Source organism: Myodes glareolus, chromosome 15, assembly GCF_982192425.1.
Source record: "Myodes glareolus chromosome 15, mMyoGla1.1, whole genome shotgun sequence".
Lineage (NCBI taxonomy): Eukaryota > Metazoa > Chordata > Mammalia > Rodentia > Cricetidae > Myodes > Myodes glareolus.
The window spans coordinates 31,430,025-31,452,670 of record NC_142040.1 but is presented as its reverse complement, the minus strand read 5'-3'; the positions used below and the strand labels follow the sequence as shown (position 1 = coordinate 31,452,670).

The 22,646-nt window shown below is 35.9% G+C and overlaps 1 protein-coding gene across 1 annotated transcript; it reads left to right on the top strand.

The window, feature by feature from the left end:
- The first annotated feature begins 8 nt into the window (after positions 1-8).
- Ppwd1 (peptidylprolyl isomerase domain and WD repeat containing 1) lies at positions 9-20,637 on the top strand. The gene is made up of 11 exons (XM_048442946.3): positions 9-234; positions 3,305-3,407; positions 5,604-5,704; positions 5,849-5,969; positions 7,793-8,240; positions 10,925-11,115; positions 13,462-13,651; positions 16,801-16,982; positions 18,597-18,678; positions 19,403-19,585; positions 20,095-20,637. The coding sequence occupies exons 1-11, from the start codon at positions 39-41 to the stop codon at positions 20,236-20,238; spliced, it is 1,941 nt and encodes a 646-aa protein (XP_048298903.3). The 5' UTR covers positions 9-38; the 3' UTR covers positions 20,239-20,637.
- The last annotated feature ends 2,009 nt before the right edge of the window (positions 20,638-22,646 follow it).

The following is a 22,646-nucleotide window of genomic DNA, read 5'->3' as shown; positions in this document are numbered from 1 at the left end:
CGGCCGGCCGTCGCGTCTCTTCTGACGCCGCACACAACATGGCGGCTGAGAGTGGCAGCGAAGCTCAACTAAGAAGGCGGCGGCGCCGGGACCCAGACGATCGGGAAAAGACGGAACTCGGCGACCGAGAACTGGCAATGGCCGTGGCGGCGAGCGAAGAAAATGAGGATGAGAGTGAAGAGCGCTGGGTTGGGCCTTTACCGGTGGAGGCGACCCTGGCCAAGAAGAGGAAAGGTAGCTGCGGAGAGCCCGCCCGAGAAGGAGCTGGAAGGCTGCCCTGGCGGTGTGGGAGGGTCGCTTTCCAGCACGCGCGCTAGCGGGAGTGGGACAGTGGGTCTGTGGCTTTGAACGGACGGGCTTTACCTCGTTTCCTCCCCAAATGGGGATTTGGTCTTGGTACAGCGTAATTTTCAAACTCTGAAACCCAGTTGCTCCCTGACTAGTTAGCTTGGATGCTACGACTGGTATTGTCTGTGTGTTTGTGTTGCGTGCTTTGATGGACCTCGTAGCTGTCATGTAAAGTTGGAACTCCTAATTTTGATTAGCACCCGTGGAAGGAGTACGGGTTCTTAGAATCATAAATCTTAAATTCTTCACCCTGACTCGTCTACGAATGAGGTTTCAAACCTAGCGGAAGTTGCTTAAGTTTGCTGGATTTGAAGTCATATTCGAGACAAAATAGAAGTGATTCACCATAATAAGGTGTTTTTTTTTAAGACTTGAAAGGGGATAAATTAAATTTTACTGTTTTAAGCCCTTTTCTAAGAACTTTTAGGACTGTGTCACGCAGTGACGAGGGGTGTGTGTGTGTGTGTGGTAAGAGCTTCTTTAACCAGGCTTTTTAACAGATAGCCTTCTAGGCTTTAGGTGTGTGGGGAGTGGGGGTGGATCTCCTTTCACCAGGCTAGCTTTTTAACAGGAAGCCTTCTTGGTTTTAGGTGTAATGGTTGCTGAATATTGTCATCTGTTCCTTACTCTTTCCTCCTATTAAGTGTTTTCCACAGCAGCCTTTGCCTTCGTGGCACGTACTACTTTTTGTAGTTATATATTTATTGCTGGGACTTTCTGAACACTACTAGACTGAACATGTACGAACATGGATCGTGCACTTTTTCCGCCAACCCTTGGTACAATGCTTTGTATAAAAATTTAATAAATATTTTCTAACATTTATGCTGTTATTTCACTTAAATGTTACTACATGAACTACTTAAATGGAGGAAATAGAGATGACTAGGAAGGAAGAAAGAAATCAAGCACTGAAATACCGACAGAGAAAGCAAGTGTCTTATAAACAATACAGTTTTGACAGAAAAAATCTTTACCCTTAGCCAATGCTTTTTTGAAAAAACAAAAAAAGAAAACCTCTGAAACTACAAACAAAAGATTTGTTACAAAAATAATGTGAAACATTATCTAAAATGTTAACAATTTTTAACTTGTAGAAATGGAGCTGAGATTGGACTCATTATGTTTTCACAGTGATATACAGTTGTATGGCACTTCATTAGATTAAGCTATTTCTAAAAACCATTCCTTTTTATTATTTCATGTATATGAATGTTTTGCATGCATGCATGTACACACCATGTGAGTGTCTGGTGCCCAAGGAGTCCAGAAGAAGGCATCAGATATCCTAGAACTGGAGTTACAGATGGAAGGGCAGCCAGTACTCTTAACTGCTGAGCCTTCTGTCTGACCCCAAATTTTTATTTATTATTTATTATTTATTTATTATTATTTATTATTATTGTATGTGTTGGTAGGGTCAGAGAGGTGGGAACACAAATACCACAGCACGAGAGTGGATAGCAGAAGACAACTTTGTGGAGTTGGTTCTTTGTTACCTCTGTGTGGGTTCCAAGGACTGCACTCAGATCAGCAGACTTGGGCAAGGACCTTTACTCTCGGGAACCATCTCACCCATCTTAAACTATTTCTTAAGGAAAGTAATTTCTTTGTCTTCTTTATGTCAAGTTCCCTTGAATATATTCAAAGGCATTAATGAATAATAAAAGGTATCTAGAACAGATAGGATAAAATTTATTACAGAAAACTCCAACTAACAGTGGAAGACTACTTTTATATTAAAAAAAAAAGTGCCAAAATAAGCAAGCCAGGATTGGTGTGGAAGCTCCACAAGATCGTAGGCACCCTTTGCCCGAACATAACAAGTGTATGGCCCTCATTTTCATTGTCCTCAGTCCTTAGAATTACAGCATTAATAATCTAGCTCCAAGCCAGGGAAGAAAAGGAAACTTTTTAAGAATATTTTCTTATCATCACAAAAACTTGCTCCTTTTCCCATCATGTAGTTCATACGGTCACTACAGAATACTGTGAGAAAGGCCGTTTAACCAAATGTTTAGTAGGCACCCATAAAAGTGGGGATTCTGTTACTCACAAAGTTAATGGAAAATAGTTTAACAGACATAATTTTGAGTGTTCTATATAACAGTACAAGAAGCTAACAGTTTGTCATGTTTAATTTACCAACTTTATATAGGCATGTTTGATCATCTTATTTAGAAACAATACCTTTTTAAAAAATAGATTGTACTAGTAAAATTGGTCCTGGCTCATAATGAAATTAATTTTTTTCTCAATTTTCCATTTTTTCAGGTTTTGTACTTCTAGAAAAATGCCTGGGAAGCACTCAACTAGATGTGTTAGGATTTCCTCAGCTCTAAACATCTAAGCATTTCATTTTGTTTTCATTTTTCAGTTCTTTTCCAATGATGTAATAGAGAATTTTTGCCTTAAAAATAAATATACATTTTAAAACTAGCCATTAGCTTATTAGTTAAAATAACAATAAGTGAGATCTATATGACTATGGAGGTTGTGTTATTTTCCTAAAGCTTTAGGTCTTTAAACCTTCCTATTAAGCCAGAACCATTCACAGTTAAAACCATTCACATTCAAAACTATTGAAACAGGAGGTGGAGGTATAGCTTAGTCATTAGATGTACTTGCTGCTCTTCCAAACTAAGCACCCACATCAAACAGCTCATAAAACATTTGTAATTCTAGTTCAAATGGATCCAGTCCCCTTGTTTGGTTTCATTGGTTTCATTATGTACACCCAGGCATACAATGGTACAGACGTAAAATCCTTGGAACAGTATATAGTCCCTGAGAACCTGTCATAGTAACTAATACAACTGATATAACAAATATTTTATATATTTTTATCACATTTGTTGATTGAAAGAAATTAAAATTTAGAAAAGAATACAAATTTAGAAAATTCTAAGTAGTCATATTAATTTCATTAATTAAATATAATTTCTCCCTCCCCCAGTTCTAGAGTTTGAAAGAGTCTATCTTGATAATCTCCCCAGTGCATCCATGTATGAGCGCAGTTATATGCACAGAGATGTTATCACGCATGTGGTATGCACCAAGTAAGTGTATCATCCTTTTATGTTATGTGTATGAGTGTTTGCATATGTCTGCATCACTTGTGTGCCTGATACCTACAGAAGCTAAAAGAGTGTATCTGATCTCTGTGAACTGGAGTTACAGTAAACTTTGTAACCTGCCATGTAGGTGCTTGGAGGTGAATCCAGCAGCCAATACTCTGTCTTACTGAGCTATCTCTCCGTACCTCATATTATACATTCTCAGAAAAAAAAAAATCTAAAGCTTAATTATGAGTGGATTTACAGAAGTAATTTGAGGATTTTATAGATTTAATTCTGCAAGTTCTATAGTAATTTAACAAAGTCCTGCATGTTTCCTTATATAAAATGAATAAACCAGTATTATCAGAGCATTCCTAAAGAAGATAGTATATTTAGATAACAGTAATATTATTAATAATATTAATAATTTGGCTTCTTTGGTGTTTATAGAGAAGCTGATGGTAACTCAGACCTCCTAAAATTATCAGAGGACCTTCAAAATGGATGACTAGGAAGACTCAAAGAGTAATAATAGTAGAAATAATGTTCCTCTTGTTTTTAACTCATTCTGTGTCTAGATACTGTTGGGATGTATTTCATTAATTACGTGATTTATCTTAACAGTTTTAAAAGTCATAAAATCTTCATTTTATAGGTGAGAGAACTGTCAAGTACAAAGGTTAAGTGGCAGAAGAAGCTAAAGAAAAAAATAAAACAAATTCCAAATTTCTATTTCTTATTTGGATTTTGAACCTATGTGCAAGAGTAATATTAAGTTCATAGTTTTAAAAGGACCATCTTGACTATACTCAGATGAATGCTTTCAAATAGGTAAAAGTAGGTAGAGGCTTGTGTAGAAATTTGGATCAGTTGTGATTGGGACTTAGATGATATTGGCAGTGATTGAAAGTAGATGAACAGTCAAAAGAAATTGAACAGTCCACTCTTGATTTCTTAAAACAGATTGCATTCCTTCATATTATAAGATTAAGACGGGCGGTGTTGGTGCACACCTTTAATCCCAGCACTCGGGAGGCAGAGGCGGGCGGATCTCTGTGAGTTCGAGGCCAGCCTGGTGTACCAGAGTTAGTTCCAGGACAGGCTCCAAAGCCACAGAGAAACCCTGTCTTTAAAAAAAAAAAAAAGTTCTAAAGAATAGGATAATTCTGACCAAATTTGATTTTTATCCCAAAGCTGTAAAGTTTAACAAAAAGTTTTTTTTTTATTTTGCCAAGTGTGAGTGTGTGTGTGTGTGTGTGTGTGTGTGAGAGAGAGAGAGAGAGAGAGAGAGAGAGAGAGAGAGAGACTCTGAAGTCATTCACCATGGATGCAGTGTAATGTGAATAAATTAGCTGTCAAAGTTAAGTAGTGTGTGTAAAATACTTAATGTATATACACTGTACTCCTCAAACTGATTCTGTGTTTATATCTGTATGGTAGGAAAAAAATGTACAAAATCTTTATAATCTTCTGAAAACTATAAACTCTTCTCTCTAAAAGACTGCCTTTCGTGTAATGTAATAATAAGAAAGGAAGTCTAGTGATTCCAACCGAGATTTCTTTGTATGTTTTTGTTTTGAGACAGTGTCTCCCTTGTAAGTTATGCAAGCTGGCTTTGCACCCCCACCCCCACCACCATGACCTAGGCAGCCTTTCTGCCTCAGCCTCCTGAGTAGCTAGGGTTACAGGTTTACACCACCAAGCCAAGCTATTATGTTAAATCCTCATTCAGTTGTGCACCAGGCCCAACTCTAACTCTGACTCTCTCACCCTCCCTCCCTCCTGCCTTCCCTCCTTTCCTTTCTTCCATTTATTTATTTATTTGATGTTAAATCCTCAGTAAACTGTGAACTCACTTCTTGGGATGACTATTAGTTGCTATTATTCCTGAAGTGGTCTGTGCAAAGGAGAGTTTAAAAACAGACATAAAGCAGCAAACCCTAAACTGACATGGTGAGATGCAGCTTTAGACCCAGCACTGAGAGCCAGAGGCAGGCAGAAGATCACAAATTCAAGACTAGTATGAACTACACATAGTATGAAGTTAGTTTGTTCCATGTAGTAAGAACTTGTCCCCCCCAAATAAAGCAAAAAAAGTCTATTATTGAAGTAGTCAATTACTGCCTGTGAGTGTTTGCTTTGAAATTTCTCAGAGATCTGTTTTAGAAATTAACTTTAAAACTTTTATATATACAGGACAGATTTTATTATCACTGCCAGTCATGATGGACATGTTAAGTTTTGGAAAAAAATAGAAGAAGGAATAGAATTTGTTAAACATTTTCGCAGTCATCTTGGTAAGAGTTTCTTTTTTTTGTAGCTCCTGTTTAAACTGTACTAACTAAAATTTCCTTTAAAATATTATGATACTTTTCTTTGGGTCATGCACATTTATTTTGTTTATATTTATTACAATGTTTTAATTTTATTTTTTAAAATAGGAATAATTGAGAGTATTGCAGTTAGCTCCGAGGGAGCATTGTTTTGTTCCGTGGGTGATGATAAAGCAATGAAGGTATTTGATGTAGTGAACTTTGACATGATCAATATGCTGAAGCTTGGGTAAGTTTTCTATAAAGTATATGTGTGTGTGTGTGTGTGTGTGTGTGTGTGTGTGTGTGTGTGTGTGTATTTAACTTAGTTAAAAATAATTATAAGCAAAACACCATATCATAGATTATTTTTGAACAGAATATATTATCTGACTATTTGGGATTTTGGAGACCTACTCTGGTACGGATTTTCAAACAGTGTCACAAAGAGTCACCATATCCAGCCAGTACCACTTAGTAAATTGATGAAGACTCATTATGTCTAACTAGATGGTTAGAATAACTACCTTACTATTTTATACTTACTTTGAAGATACAAACTTGTGTTTTTATATGGTTTATAGATGGTTATAATTTGCTGGTGGTTTAAACTTCAGAGTGTACCGAAACTGATGTGTAAACTATGTGATTGGATAGCAATGTATTGAGAATGGTGCTTCATGTTTAGCATGACTTTTTAAAAAGATAACATGCTAAAAAAAAGCATACACCTAAACAAATGTCAGCTTAAAAATCATACCATTATCCCAATGTTTGGAAACTTGCTTTGTTTGAATGACATAACAAAAGACCTTAAGTAAGGTAACTTAAAAAACAAGATTCCTAACCCCCCCGCCCCCCCCCCACACGGCTCTAGAGTGTTGGAAACCCAAGGTTCATTGCCAGCAGTTTCATTTCTTTGAGGGCTCTCTTCCTGGCTTCTTACTGTTTCCTCACTTGGTTAAAGAAGAGAGGAGGTGGGGCAGGATGCTTCGATTTCTTCCCAAGAAGGCCATGGGCCTATCAGATTAAGTCCCACCCTTATCTCATTTAAATGTAATTGACTCCAAAAGACCATCCAAAAAGTCCTACCATGGACTGTATTATGTCTGTAATTCAAATCTAAATTTTGGAGTTTCTTTTGAAATCAGATTTTATGAACCACAAAAGAAAACCAGTATTACTTTATTTGGTTAGATGTTTTTCTTTTTGTTACAAATGCCATTACCTAATTTGATCTTCTCGTTTATTTCCCAGTTTGTTTCCCCAGACATTTGCTATTTTAAAAAATAACAAATATTTGAACATTAGCTCTTTGAGAATACTCAAAGAGACTATTTAAAGAACTGATAGGCATTCTAAATAAAGAATTCAAAAAAGATTTTTACCCTCAACACCATAATGATTGGTATAACAGTGTAATTTTCAAAGTGACTACTTTGCAGCACATATTATAAGTTTGGCATGTAGATTAAATGCATCAAATTCTTTTGCACATTGTTCATCATATAACATGCCCAATGCTTACAAACAGTTTTAATATCAAGATAGGACAGTAGTTTCTTTTGAACAATATCAGAACTGAAATGCTTTTATTGTAAATGTTTTAAGAATGGATTTAATGTGAGCCCATTGGGGAAAAAAGTTACACATAAACTGCTTTACAGATGCCCAGTGCCTGAGAACACCTGAAAGCTCAGATATGATTAAGTGTCGTTATGTCTCCAACAGAAAAAAATATACAGTTCTCTTCTTGTGGTTTGGTATCATCATACATTATTAACATTACACTGATGACATTAAAGAGAAAACTAAGGACAGGGTATAGTTAAAGGTAGAGCACTTAACATGCAGAAGGCCCTGGATTAGATTCCTAGCACTGTAAGAAAAACAGAGTGAAAAGAAACTGAGTAGCTATTGTGAGTAGTTCCTGCCTATCTTCTACACTTAAGCAAAGAATCCCAAACTGCCTAAATGGTTGGCCAGGACATTTTGATTTTAGTAATGGGCTAGGGAGGAGTGCTTGTTGTATTGACCTTTCTTTCTCTCCTCCTCAATTTTTAACTGCTTTAGCTATTTTCCTGGACAATGTGAGTGGATATATTGCCCAGGAGATGCCATATCTTCAGTTGCTGCTTCTGAGAAGAGTACAGGAAAAATTTTCATTTATGATGGTCGAGGAGATAATCAGCCACTTCATATTTTTGACAAACTCCATGTATCGCCTCTTACTCAAATAAGACTAAACCCAGTTTATAAAGCCATAGTATCTTCAGACAAATCTGGAATGATCGAGTACTGGACTGGACCTCCTCATGAATACAAATTCCCTAAAAATGTGAACTGGGAGTATAAAACTGACACAGATTTATATGAATTTGCCAAATGTAAGGCTTATCCAACCAGCATATGCTTTTCACCTGATGGAAAGAAAATAGCAACCATTGGATCAGATAGAAAAGTTAGAATTTTTAGGTTTTTAACCGGAAAACTCATGAGAGTCTTTGATGAATCGTTAAGTGTAAGTGCCATTAAATCAGATTTTACTTTTCTAATAGATTTTATGTGTTTGCTATTTCATAAAGATATTTTTCTATCTAGACATGTGATGATTATTTTCTCTTTTGGCTGTACTCTTGGGTTGATGCTCTTCCTACATTATATGATATTCTTCATCACTTTCTTCAACATTTGTTGAGGTGACAGCACTGAAGTGACAAAAGGGAGTGACAAGATGAGTAAGGCTGTGACGAAAGCTGAGATTCAGAATGAGAAGATGGCAGAAGAAAGGTGCCAAAATAATTACTTGCAACACCAAACAAGTATAAATGTGTGTATAGAAAGTAGTAATAGCTGAAATCTCACATTCTACAGGGGTGTTTGGGTTTTTTCTGTAGTTGGGGAAGGAGCTGCCTAGGGTGAGTGAAAACTTTAGTGACTTAGAACTATTGAGCTTGTCTTAGGTTAACAGGAATTGAAGGCGAAATTTTTTTCAAATATTTATTTATTTATTATGTATACAATATTCTGTGTGTATGCCTGCAGGCCACAAGAGGGTACCAGACCCCATTACAGATAGTAGTTGTGAGCCACCATGTGGTTACTGGGAATTGAACTCAGGACCTTTGGAAGAGCAGGCAATGCTCGTAACCTCTGAGCCATCTCTCCAGCCCCATGAAGGCGAAATTTTATCTTAGTGTTTGTTAACTCAGAAATATGGCGTCACTGCATGTGTCAGTACAGTTGTGTGTCTCAGAAGCCATGCTTTGAATGCCAGGATAGTATAAAAAAGATTCTGCAGAGCTGTTTACCAAATTGGATAAGTATTTATGAAATGCATGTATATGGATAGATGGCTATCTGTAAAACTTATTTCTTGAAAGATGAGTCTTCAGCAAAAATAATCATGAATCTCCCAGTACTAAAACTTAATCTAGCATTCTAGGCACTTTAGAACACACAAATAAGTGATAACCAAAGAAACTGATAACAAGAAAGCTGTTGTGTAAGATCTTGCATTCATGCCTCAAATGCTAACATACCTCTTGTTTTCATAGTTTTGTATATTTTTCTTCCTTTGTCAAGAAAAAGTTGAGAAGATTTTAGTTAACATAAACATGAAACAAATATATAAATAAATGTGATGTGAGTTTAGTTTATTATCCATCCATACTAAAAAGTTAGCTTTGAATTCTGCTGTTTGATGTCCTACATGTCTGAAATGATAAATAACAAGATCCTACCTTCTATAAGGCTCATGAAGTATTAATACTAAGTATTCATGTTATGACCAGTATCTTGAAAATTGTGGATTAAATATCAAAAGAAACCAAATTTCCAAACCATAAAAGGTACCTATAAATACCATTTTTTCCAAAACATTTATCTAATACTAATCTTAACTGCTCTTATCAAAATAACTTAAACAGTTTCTGATGTCATAATCGATATAGCAAGACAGTAAGAGTCACTCAACAGGGACTGGCAAGATTGCTCGGTGGTCAAGAATGCTTTGCTGTTCTTGCTCAAGACCCATGTCAGACAGCTCACAACTACCTGTTAGCTCCAGCTCCAGACCTTACATTGTCTTCTGGCCCCTGCAGGCACCCACATGCACATTCACATAGACACACATTCACAGAAATAAAAGACTTTTTTTTAAAGTGATTCAACAAAATTTAGTATTTGCCATGATTCTTATACAGGATTCACAGGTGATGTGCAGCTGCACTGCTTGACATAAATAGCTACTTTTCATGGGAGTCACTGACTGTTTGTTACAGGGGAGTGAAAGGAAGGGGATTCACATGTCATCTGTGCTTGCATGGAACTTCCTAGGTAGCCCTGGCAATTCTCCTGCCTCATCTTCCCAAATTCTGGGATGACAGGTGTAGACTAACAGGTCCAGCTACCATGTAACTTGACACCTTAATGTATCTAGACCAAATAGATACACCAAACTTCTATACAAATAAGATTCCAAAGCACAAATATAAAATTTTTCTCAGTTTTACAAACTGTTAAAGAAATGTTAATATTTTGTTATATTAGATTGAATAAAATAACTTCCACCTGCATTTTATTTTGTGTAATGTACCTACTAAAATTTTAAGTGACTTACACGACTTGCATTATAGTTCATTGAAAATGCTACTATGAGGCTTCTTAAAGGCGGGTTTATTTCTGTAAAGAAAGCATTAGTTATATAAATCAACTGGTTTAGTGTGTTTGTTTCTTAAGTTAGAAAATCAAATACTATTATTATAGTATTGGGATCAAATCCAGGACCTTAAGCACTTAGTCTACAAGTAAGCTTCATACCTTTGAAATACATATTTGTTATTTCTATGTTGTTTTGTTTGAGATTTGATCTCATACTGTGGGCTTGGCTGGCCTGACATTCAGTGTGTAGCCCAGGCTGGCCTAGAGCTCACAGTCTTCCTGCCTCAGCCTTCAGACTGCTGGGATTCCAGCTGAGAACAACCATATTGGCCTTGAACTACTATTTGTGACTGAACTTGCCAATATCTTCTTTAATTTCCTGCTTATAGGGTTTAGAATGCTTCTTAAGTTACATGAATATACAAAATCTCAATGATTCTCAGCATGTTCTGTTTCTATTCAGTGCTCACTGTTTTAATATATGTATGTATGTTCAGTATATATGTATGTAGTTATTTTGTTAACGCATAGCTTATTTCCTAGATGTTTACTGAACTGCAGCAGATGAGGCAACAGCTACCAGACATGGAATTTGGCCGACGAATGGCTGTAGAACGTGAGTTGGAAAAGGTGGATGCTGTAAGATTAATTAATATCGTTTTTGATGAAACTGGACACTTTGTGCTATATGGAACAATGCTCGGCATTAAAGTTATAAATGTAGAAACAAATCGGTAAGCTTTAACATGATTTATGTATATTTTTAATGCAGTTATAGGGAACCATTTCGTCCATCAGGGAAACAATGAGAGTTTTGTTTGTTCCAGAGAAAGTGGAAAGGTCCCAAATGCCGAAACTGAACCAAATGTTTTGACTGGATTTTTCTATGGTCTCTCAGTTGTTTATAATCTTATGTAAAAAGTTTCCACTCGTGATTGTAAAAGAAATAGAAAGAAGATATGCATAATTTCAGGGGTTTTGGGGGTTTGGGGGAGTAGTTTTTTGGGCTTTTATTTTTTTCTCTTTTTAACAAGTTTCAGTCTGTGTTTTGCTTATTGATTTAAATCAACCAGGCTTCTATTAAATGTTACCAAATACTTTAACCACAGAATTCAACATCACATGCTAGACATAAGGACAGAGCTAAAATGCATAAAACCACAGTAACTCTTTTGTGCAAATAGCACATTTGGTGTTAGTACAGAATATCTACAATCAGATACTATGACTGAATGTAAAGAAAAGAACTTTGAAGATATTTTGATAAAATTATCATTCCTATGTATAAATAGATTTATCTTGTAGTTCTTGATAATATAAAATCATTAAAAACTTGTAAAAGGTTTGAATAACAGGAACAAGTTAAAACTGTACACTCAACCTTTGGTATCTGGGGTTGGACCAGGATACCCTGTGGATTCCAAACTCTAAGGATACTCAGTCAAGTAGCCAGTCCCTCATGTAATATCCATATGCTCTTTTATTTTAACTATATGTAGATTACTCATAATTCCTGGTATAAATGTTATGTAAGTACATATTGTACCATATTGTTATAGATTAATGACAAGGGAAAAACAGTATACGTGTTCAACATAGACAATTTAAAATATTTTTAGTCTGAAGTTTGGATCTAAGATACAGAGCCTATGAGTAAAGGGGAATTAATGAGTGATTTGTCTTTGCTGAAAGTGTGTGTGTGTGTGTGTGTGCGTGCGCGCACCAGAGGTCAATGTTAACTGTTTTTATTACTTTCCACTTTATTTTGAGACAGTGTCTTTTGCTGTACCTGAAGTTTACCTATTGGGCTAGACTAGCTAGCCAGTGAGCTCCAAAGATCTTTCTGCTTCTGCCTATGCCTTTTCCCTCCCCCAAAGCAGGGTTATAGATTTTTGCATCATGGCTGTGGGTGCTAGGGATCTAAACTCAGGTTCTTCTACCCACTAAGCCAGTTTCCTAGCCCTCAGGTGTGTTTTCTCTTTAATAGAATGTTTAAAGCAGTTGTTGGCTCACAACAATATTAAAGAGTTCGAGGCCAGCCTGGTCTACAAGAGCTAGCTCCAGGGCAGGCACCAAAGCTACAGAGAAACCCTGTTTTGAAAAAAATAATTTTTTGTTACTCCAAACATTTGGTATCCGTCAGTGTCCTGGGTATAGGCTCTTCTAATGTGCTGTAGTGTCTTGTTTGTGTTTCCATGTGACATGATGTGAAACATCTTTTATATACTTATTTGCAATCTGTATATCTTCTTTAGTGAGGTATTTGTGAAGGTCTTTGAAGCAATTTTAACTTAATTGGTTGCTATTATTATTGAATTTCAAGAATTCTTTATATGGGATATACAAGAGTTTTTAATCAGGTACAGCTTTTATAAATATTTTCTTCCAGTCTGTTGCTTTTTGTTTCCTTGATGACTGGATTTTTTTAACCTAATAATATCTACCAATTTAAAATATTTTGGAGATAGAAAAGTAGAGATATTTTAAAATACCTTTCATTAGTTATTTGGCTATAAAAAGCAGATAGTTGATTTAAAATTTTTTACATGTATTTATTTATTGTTGGGGAGAGGGCACATATCATTGTTCATATTCGAAACTCAAGAACCCAGTTTCCTCATTTCTCCATGTGGATCTTGGAGGTGGAACTCAAGTTGTCAGGTTCCATGTCAAGTGCCATTATACAATGAACCTAATCTCTGATCCAGGATAGTTGTTTTCTAATTTTCATATATCAAGCTGTCATGACTGAAATTCTGTTTTTTTCTGCATGTTTGCATAGTGTATATGTAGTGTATTTGTACAGGTGTGTCTGCACATGTATACAGGTGGAAGTCAGAGGTTAATGTCAAGTAAATCACTGAAGGAAGCCAGAGCTTACTGATTTGCCTAGTTTAGCTAGTCAGTTTGTCCTGTGGATCCTGGCAAAAGGACTGGGACTATGGTTGGTCTACCTGGTTTTTATATAAGTACTGAAGTTCCAGTTCCAGTCCTCAGGCTTGCAAATTAATTTATTCACTAAGCTGTCTTCTCAGCCTAATTCTGGCAATTGTATTTTATTAAATATTTTATTTTTCCAGGTGTGTGCGGATCTTAGGCAAGCAAGAAAATATTAGAGTGATGCAACTGGCTTTGTTTCAGGGAATAGCAAAAAAGCACCGAGCTGCAACAACCATAGAAATGAAAGCCTCTGAAAACCCCGTTCTTCAGAATGTTCAAGCTGACCCAACAATAGTCTGTACATCTTTCAAAAAGAATCGATTTTATATGGTATGTGATATTCTAAGTGATGGCAATTACATTAGTTTTCTTTCAGCCTTGCTGGGAGTTTTTCTTGAAACATGTTGGCAACGGTAGCAAATTTTCCAAACACCTAAAACATCAACCTCCAACAATATTGTAGAATTTTAAACTAAGAATTGATATTTAAGTATGTCTATATTCTTTCCCATTATGTTTAAAATTTTTCCCATCTGGCTTCTATCATTATTTGTGCTAAGGCAATAGGAAACTAATAATTATGTTCATAATTGTGTTTACAGCAGTTTTTACTGTGGGTTTTTTAGTATTTTTTGTTTTTCAACTTTTCACTTGAACATAATTATATTTCCCAGAACTCACACAATTTCTTTCTCTAAATGTATTTCCTTGACTTTTTGTTCACTGTAACAGTGCTATATTGAAGCGATATATTCTGAAGAATCTTCTTCTCCTCTGGAGAACTAAAGTGCCTCTTGTTGGGGTTGTTGCTCAATGATTATTTCTTACCTAGCACTGGAAGAAGAATACTGAGAATGGGCTAAAATCAATCTTTGAAGTTATTTATGAATAGTAATATTACCCAGGCAAAGAGTGTAAAGTACAAAGACCTCTACTCTGACACATTGTATCCATTAAACTGCAAACAGCTTCCTAAGGTCTAAGTATGATTCCTTCATTGTCTATAACTGACTTTTATCTCTTTTGTGGCTTTAGGCTTCTTCCTTTTTGCTTACTACACTGACAAGATCAAATTTATTCTATTATTTTTAACTTTTTATGTATTATTTCTTCCACTCACATGTTTTCTTCCAACTTCTACTTCAGGGCTCAGCTTGAAATCTGTTCACATCAGTACTGAGCCATATGCACCTGCTAATGCTCTTCCTGTGCTTCTCTCGTCATATGTAATATGCTTTGGGAGTATAAATTAATAATCTGTAAGCTCGGGGAAGAGGTGTATCTTTGACACTGCTCTCTTCTTCCAAATGATTTAAAAATCAATAAATATGGAGTGCTGTAGCTTCACATTCATCCATTGATGTCTATACAAATTGTAAGCATTTGTGATGGGTTAAAGTTAACATAGTTGATAAATGTAAGAAATAGCAATTTCCCTACCTACCCCAACCAAGCTTTTAACCTAACATACATAAATTCTTTAGATTGAGAATTTTTTATACCCTCTGACTCATAGCTAAAAACTCATTACTTTATGCTAAATGAAAGTAGCTGATCTTGTTTTTAATCTATAAAGTTAAAATTATCAGAGATAAATTCCTGACATATACTAAAACTCCAATCATTTGCTGTGGCAGTTCATGCCTTTAATCCCGACACTCAGGAGACAGAGGCAGGTGGATGTGTGTATGTAAATGCATAAATATATAGTTTTCTCAGTCCTTTTAGTGTTACTTGCACATATATGATTTCAGAGCTAATATTGGATAAGCAATAAAAGGATTCATCCCTGGGGAAAACTATTTCTCCTGCTCTCAATATTCCTTAGATGCCTACAGTTCTTTAAGGGTGAGGACCAGAGACTTTACCATTCTATGTTAGCATGTCTATTGGTATCGAACTTATTCGGGTTTTATTTAGGTACCCATACTGTCAAGGAATCATGAGTGACATTTCCCTATCATTTCTGGGAAACACAATCTTATAGATTTCTTGGTCCTCTGGGTCTTAAAATCTTTGTGCCCTCTGCCCCCTCTTCCATGATGTTTCCGGAGCCTTACAGGAGTTGTGTTATAGATGTATCCAAGGTGTTATAAATAATTGCTCAAGTTTAATACTAGAACATTTTGTTACTCTAAAATTAGAAAATCCCCTTATTCATTATCCTAAAAGCCTGCCTATCTTCAACCTTGACAACCATTCAAATCTTTGGTTTCTGTAGGCTCCCCTGTACTGGAAGTTACACATTGAAAGCAGCCATGGAGGATATGGTTGGAACTGGACACTACATAATTATTTGCTATCTGCATTTTGACTAGTTGTGTGTTCTGTAATGGTTTCCATCTGTTGCAAAGAGATTCTTTGATAGGGGAGTTCAGCCAATCACATTCTGTCCGTGGAGCGTGTTGCCCTAAGGCAAAAATTTACCTATAAACCTGGAGGGTGCATTTCCCTGCCCTCTCTGGCCTGGCTCCAGCGGTTTGGATGGTTGGGTTTCTGGTGGAAGTTTTCCTTCTGTTTTATTAAAGCTGTATCTTTTGTAAGCTAGTCTGGCAGACCATTAATCCCGATCGCACTGCACCCCTTCAATTCTTTTATAAAGAATGTCAGCTACACTTATTTGTAGATATAAGGATAGGTATTTAGAGTGCAAGTAGAAATTACGCTGATTTAGTGAAGTGTTTCTAGTACCAGAATTAGGCAGTTGTTGGTTACCTCCAAGATATGAATGCCACTATTATACCCTTGGGGATATCTCATACTATTGTATGGGATATCTCATACTATTGTAGATCCTAAGTGTCATAGCTGGGTAGGATTATTGGTTACTTCCCAGCTTCAGATTCTATGAAAGCTCATCCTTAGGGTAGGTCAGACCCAGCTCAGATCCTCAGTCCTATGTCCAACATGCATGAAGCCTTCACCAGTAGGAACCTATCTTCAACCTTTGGGAGGCAACCATCAGCAATGGCAGTAGCATATATTGTTTTGATGTTTTCTTGAACTCACATGACCAAGAACTCAACAGGGAGTTTCTCACATCTGGTACTGGGGGTTTTTGTTAGTTTTATTATTATTAGGGGCAGCATTGTCGACCCAAATGGCATAACTTCTTTTTAACCTCTCTATGTATATACATATACATGTATGTATTATAAATAATTTTTAGGTGACTAAAAAAATGGTCCCTTATGGTCTTCTCAAACATCCTTATTGTTATTTTCTCCCTCACCTTTGGTATTGATTTCTTTTCCTCTCCCCTGGATAAAGCTCCCTTCCCTGTTTTCCACCTTTTCCTCCTTTATAACACCAGTAGCTTACCATTCTTCTCTCTAGCCCATAGTTCTGTTGACACTCCTAGTTTCTGAGGTTAATCCAGGTCTGTTGTAAATTCTTACTTTCCTTTAAAAGTAAAATTTTATTTATAAATTTTTACCAGATAAGTTTTTAATTCAACCACTCACATTTTCTTTATTGAGTTTACCAAAAGAGAACCAGAAGATACAAAAAGTGCAGATTCTGACCGAGATGTTTTTAATGAGAAGCCTTCAAAAGAAGAAGTCATGGCAGCTACTCAAGCTGAAGGACCAAAACGAGTTTCAGATAGTGCCATTGTCCATACAAGCATGGGAGACATTCACATCAAACTTTTTCCTCTTGAGTATGTACACAAATACCAATGTCAATGTGTGTATTTGGACTGCAACTTAAAATTGTTACTTTAATTGATTTTGAATAAGTTTGGATAAAACATCCACTCCTTAGTGTTCCGATATATAAGTTCTTCTAGAGAAAGATCGATTTTACTGCAGGCCTATCATGAGAACAAAATCCACTGGCTATGAAAGTGCTGCCAGTGGTAGGACAGTTCCCTAACATGCATAAACTTCTTGTTCGGTCTCCAGTACCATACAAAAAGGACGCTGGAGGTAAACTGTAAAGATGCACAAATTTTACCAGTAATTGCACATCCAAATAGGTCTTACGGGCTTTTTTTATAGACGACTCTCCTCCCAAAGCAAATCCTTTAGGTAAAGATAGTAATTTTTATATTCTTGAATTTGTTAGTCACCTATTACAATTTTAAAAGTGAATTCTAGTGAAAATCATAAGGACTTTAAATTTTTTTGCAGTTTAAAAATATTCTGAACAGTTAAAATATTTATAAAATAGATTATTAATACCTTGATCTAAAAGAGATGATATCTTTTATGTTTTTATCCAAAAGTATTTATTTTGGATATAACAACTTGGTACCAAGCAAAGAACTAGACAGTTACAGATTCTTACACAGTCCCTTTTCAACCACTTGGTACATGTGCCTCTTTGAATCTGCTGCATGAGTACTTGAGGCCAAGATTCTCCTGATTGATTCCTCCTTCTATTCTCAGCTCTCAGAGGTATTTAAAAAAAAATTTATGAGATTAGTAACAACTAAAAAAAATCATATTCCTTTTTTGTTTTGTTTTTCGAAGCAGTGCTTCTTTTTTTGTGTAGCCCTGACTGTCCTGGAACTAGCTTTGTAGACCAGATTGACCTCAAGCTCGCAGAGATCCACCTGCCTCTGCCTCCTGAGTGCTGTGATTAAAGGAGTGCATCACTACTGCCTAGCTAAAAATTTCATATTCTTATTAAGTGATTGTCACTTAAAGTTGAATAAATTCAGAAGATGCTATTTCTTTGAATAAGTCCAGGAATCATTGAACTATAACACTGTTTTTAGAAGAAAATTACTTTCCCCAGAAATAAACATAACCGTGCATGCGTGCATATATCTGTGTCTCTGTGTGTGTGTGTGTGTGTGTGTGTGTGTGTGTGTGTGTGTGTGAGAGAGAGAGAGAGAGAGAGAGAGAGAGAGAGAGAGAGAGAGAGAATAGTCTTGGCTGTACTGGATGTCACTTTGTATACCAGGCTGTCCTCAAACTCACCAAGACCACCTGTTTCTGCCTTCTAAGTACTGGGATTAAAAGCAAGTACCACCACCACCACCCAACTTTATGTATGTACTTTAAGGTGCTGCTGTCTTTGAGTTTATAAACTGCTAAATAGCTCTGAAGTACCACTATCATCAAATTCAAATACTAATTAGTAAGCATGTAATGACAGAAGAACACTACTGCTTACTTGCCCTTCCCACTGTCATTTCTCAGTGAGATCACATTATGACAAAGACTGTCCTTCTGACATGTTTAGAGGAACTTGAGAACATTAGAAAATGGATGTTCAAACATTATCTTAAAATACTCTGAATAATTTCGTATTTTTTATACAATAGGTGTCCCAAGACAGTGGAAAACTTTTGTGTTCACAGCAGAAATGGTTATTACAATGGGCACACATTTCACCGTATCATTAAGGTAAGTTATACAAATTTCATGTGATTTAAAGAAAAGTATGCTCCTGTTTAACAAAAGTTTAAGTATCTCAAATTCTCTTGAAAACATACACTTTACTACAAGGTAAGACAGCATTGGGTGGTCATGTATGTTTAGTCAAGGAAAAGGCATGACTCCCTTTTTAGAAACAATACTCCAATACTTTGTCAGCAGCTAAAGAAAGGGTAAAAGAATGTACCAAGGGATGTATATTAGTCTAGTAGCTAGATAAGGCAGAGGTCTGGAAAATAGAAGAGCTGTAATGAGATGCACCTCTAAGAATCTGAGGAAGAGTGAGCTTGGTCCCAGAATTTTGTGCAGCATTCTAGGAAAGCCAGTGCACTTAAGGAAAGGAAAGGGGAATAGATGAGGATTATATAAGACACAAGACACTATGTAAATCCTAAAACATTCTGTGGACTATCAGGAAAAATAATGCAATATAAGACATTTGCATTTTTATTTCAGTCATTGAATAAGTAGTGACTCAGCAATGGAAACCTAACATCCAAACTTAGTATGGGGTTAATGTAACCATTGATATAATTCGAGGAAGTTGACAGTTTTACTAATACAAAGCACTCTTAACAGAGAGATACAAAACTGCAATCACACAACACAGATAACATATACAAAACTGCAATCACACACACAGAGATTACATATAAAAAAGACAAGGTATTATTTTTATATTTTCTGTTAACAGGGCTTCATGATTCAGACAGGAGATCCAACAGGTACTGGTATGGGAGGAGAAAGCATATGGGGAGGAGAGTTTGAAGATGAATTTCACTCAACATTACGACATGACAGACCGTACACACTAAGCATGGCCAATGCTGGATCAAATACTAATGGATCCCAGTTTTTTATAACAGTAGTACCGACGGTGAGTGCTTTATCTATTAACTTCATGGTTAATAATCTGAGAATATGAATTTAGTAGGGAATCTGCATTATTCTGTTCTCTGTACTATTAAATCTTTCTAGTAAGAAAATAGAAAATAGTAAGAAAATAGAAAATAATTTAGAAAATTATTTTGAAAATTTAAACAAATGAGTTTAGAAAACACTATTTCTGTCTAGTAGGAAATACAATTTCTATGTTCAGGATACTCGAGTTTCAGTCTCTGCTCTGCTACCACTAATTTTATGTACCCTAAATCAAATTATTTCACCTTTCTTGACCAATTTCCTCATCCTTTGAATTTTTATTACTCCCATATAAACTAGGGATAACTTTTAAAAGCTGAATACTCATTATTAAGAAAGCATTAAACTTAATTTTAAATATATAATAAAATTAAGTAAAATTTAAATTTTGCTTAATTATCATAAATTAGATTTAATAAATTTGTTATATTTACCAAAATTTTCTGGTTTTTTTTCCCAATACAGCCTTGGCTTGATAATAAGCACACCGTGTTTGGACGAGTGACTAAAGGGATGGAGGTTGTGCAGAGGATTTCCAATGTTAAAGTCAATCCAAAAACAGATAAGCCTTATGAGGATGTCAGCATCATCAATATCACTGTCAAATAAAAAGGACTTAACATGAGACTGTTTCACATTTGGAAATTTAATACTTGATGAATACGCAAATCATGTTTTAAAAGATAAAACTGTATTTTTGTATTTTTAGTTAAAGGTCATTTTTAAAAACTGCCTTTGATTTTTTTTCTTGGACTAGTTCTGATTCTAAGGGGTGACAAACTGAAATGCACTAAATTCAGGCAAATAACATTTCTTATAGGTAAGTACTCTTCTGATTCAAATTTAGTATTAAATAATGGGTTGGTATATATTTCCTCAATTTCAAAAACATGCTCTTAGGTTTAGTGATCCTTAAAGAAAAAGATCAAAAATATTTTGTTTATTCCTTATAAAATATCCTTTAAATTGAAGTATCAAATAAATGACCACTTGAATTCTTATTTTTAATGAAGGTTCACTGTTTTCATTTGCTTTTCCTAGTGTAGCTAAGTAATTTTTCTTCTAATGAGTTACATTTTAATTCAGTAACCACCAAGAGAAAAAGTAAAATTTAGTATCCAGCAGTAGAATCTATTAATAGAGAAAGTGGAGCAGTAAATTGGGTATGGTGGGATGTGTCTGTCATCCCCCCACCACATGTGATATGAAGGTAAAGGCCAGCCTAGACTACATAATGCCTGGAAACAAATTCTAAGAGTACAACTCTTCATTGATACTATTCTTTTTTTTTAATGTATTTACTCTTTTTTTAAAATTATTTTATTGGTGTTTTAGCCTGCATGTATATCTGTGTGAGTTTGCTGGATCCTCGAGTTACAGACAGTTGTAAGCTGCCATATGGGTGCTGGGAATTGAACCCAGGTCCTCTAGAAGAGCAATCAGTGCTCCCAAACACTGATCCATCTCTCCAGCCCCTTGATAATATTCTTCACCTCCCTTTGACTGTTAACAGATTCTGTCTTCCAAACAGCCTCTTCATAAACTTAAGAAAGGGACATCTCAGTAGAGCTGCTTCAGGAGCCCTGTTCCTACCACTGATCAATAGCATCATTTCATTTTGTATGAAAATGCAATCTGCAAGATGAAAAAGTATGTCTATAATTGTGCCTTAAAACTGTGAAGCAAAGTGGGGTGGTAGTGCAGGCCTTTTCTAATCTCAGCACTTAGGAGGCAGTGGCAGGCAGATCTCTGAGTTCCAGGCCAACCTGGTCTACAGAGGGAGTTACAGGACAGCCAGTGGTTCAGAGAAACTCTGTTTCAACCACCCCCACCCCTTCCAAAAAAGTGAAATAAAAAGATAAATTTTGATCAGGCAGTGGTGGCGCACACCTTTGATCCCAGTGCTCAGGAGGCAGAGGCGGGCAAATCTCTGAGTTATACACCAGCATAGTCTACAGATGAGTTCCAGGACAGAGCCTCGTAACCTTCCACACCCAAAAAGTGAGATGTGCTTTCCTTTAAAAAAATTTGAGCTTACTCCATTAAGGACTTTGTTACATTTACTTACAAGTATTACACTCATCTAACCTAGCTTTATTCATTCCTATTTAGGATTTTGGTAATACTGCTATCAAGTGGCCTCATTCCTCAAACATTAAAGTATTTTGCTTTAATTGAAGAATCATATATGCAACCAGTGAATTGTTTTCATATCATTTTATTTGAAATAGGGTCTCATGTATCTCAGGCTAGTCTCAAAGTCTCTATGAAGCTAGTGATCCCTCCTAAGTGCTAGGATCATAGACACATACCATAATGCCCAGTTTATGCAGTACTTCTGAAGCTGGAACCCAAGGTCTTAGGCATATTAGCATGTATTCTACCAACTGAGCCACATTGCTGCCCTTGAATTAATGCATAATCTCACACTTAGTCTGTTTTCACTTTTGGAAGAATACATGTGCACATCAGTCTTCCCTGGTACCAATTTGTAAAATGAGGGCTTTTCCAATGTTATATAAGCATTAAATAAATACTATTTTTTTAAGATTTAGGCAAGCTTTTCAAGCCCATCCTCTGCTCCTTTCTTGGTGGTGATGGGGATGGAATCTCAGGTTTTGTTATGCATGCCCTCTACCACTGAGCTGCATCTCAAGCCCACCAAACCACTGTAATGACCATTACGTGGCTATGTAAATGGTCTCCTGAGAAACACGACTAAATTTTAATCAAAAAGTTTTCACTATTGTTTACTGCAAAAATTTAGCTCTCCCTCCAAAAGTTTCTTCTACCTTTTGTTTAAATGTGTCCTGTATATAGAATAACATCTCTAAACCTTTGCCTTAGCAAATAAATCCTATCTCAAATATGATAGGTTAAGCCATTCTCCACTCCTTTTCGTTTTGGTTTCTTTTAGGCATAGCACAAATAATGAAGTTCTTTTTTGCAGTGTTAGGGATTAAACACAGGATTTCATACATGCTAGACAAATGCTTCTATTATTGAGCTATGCCCAG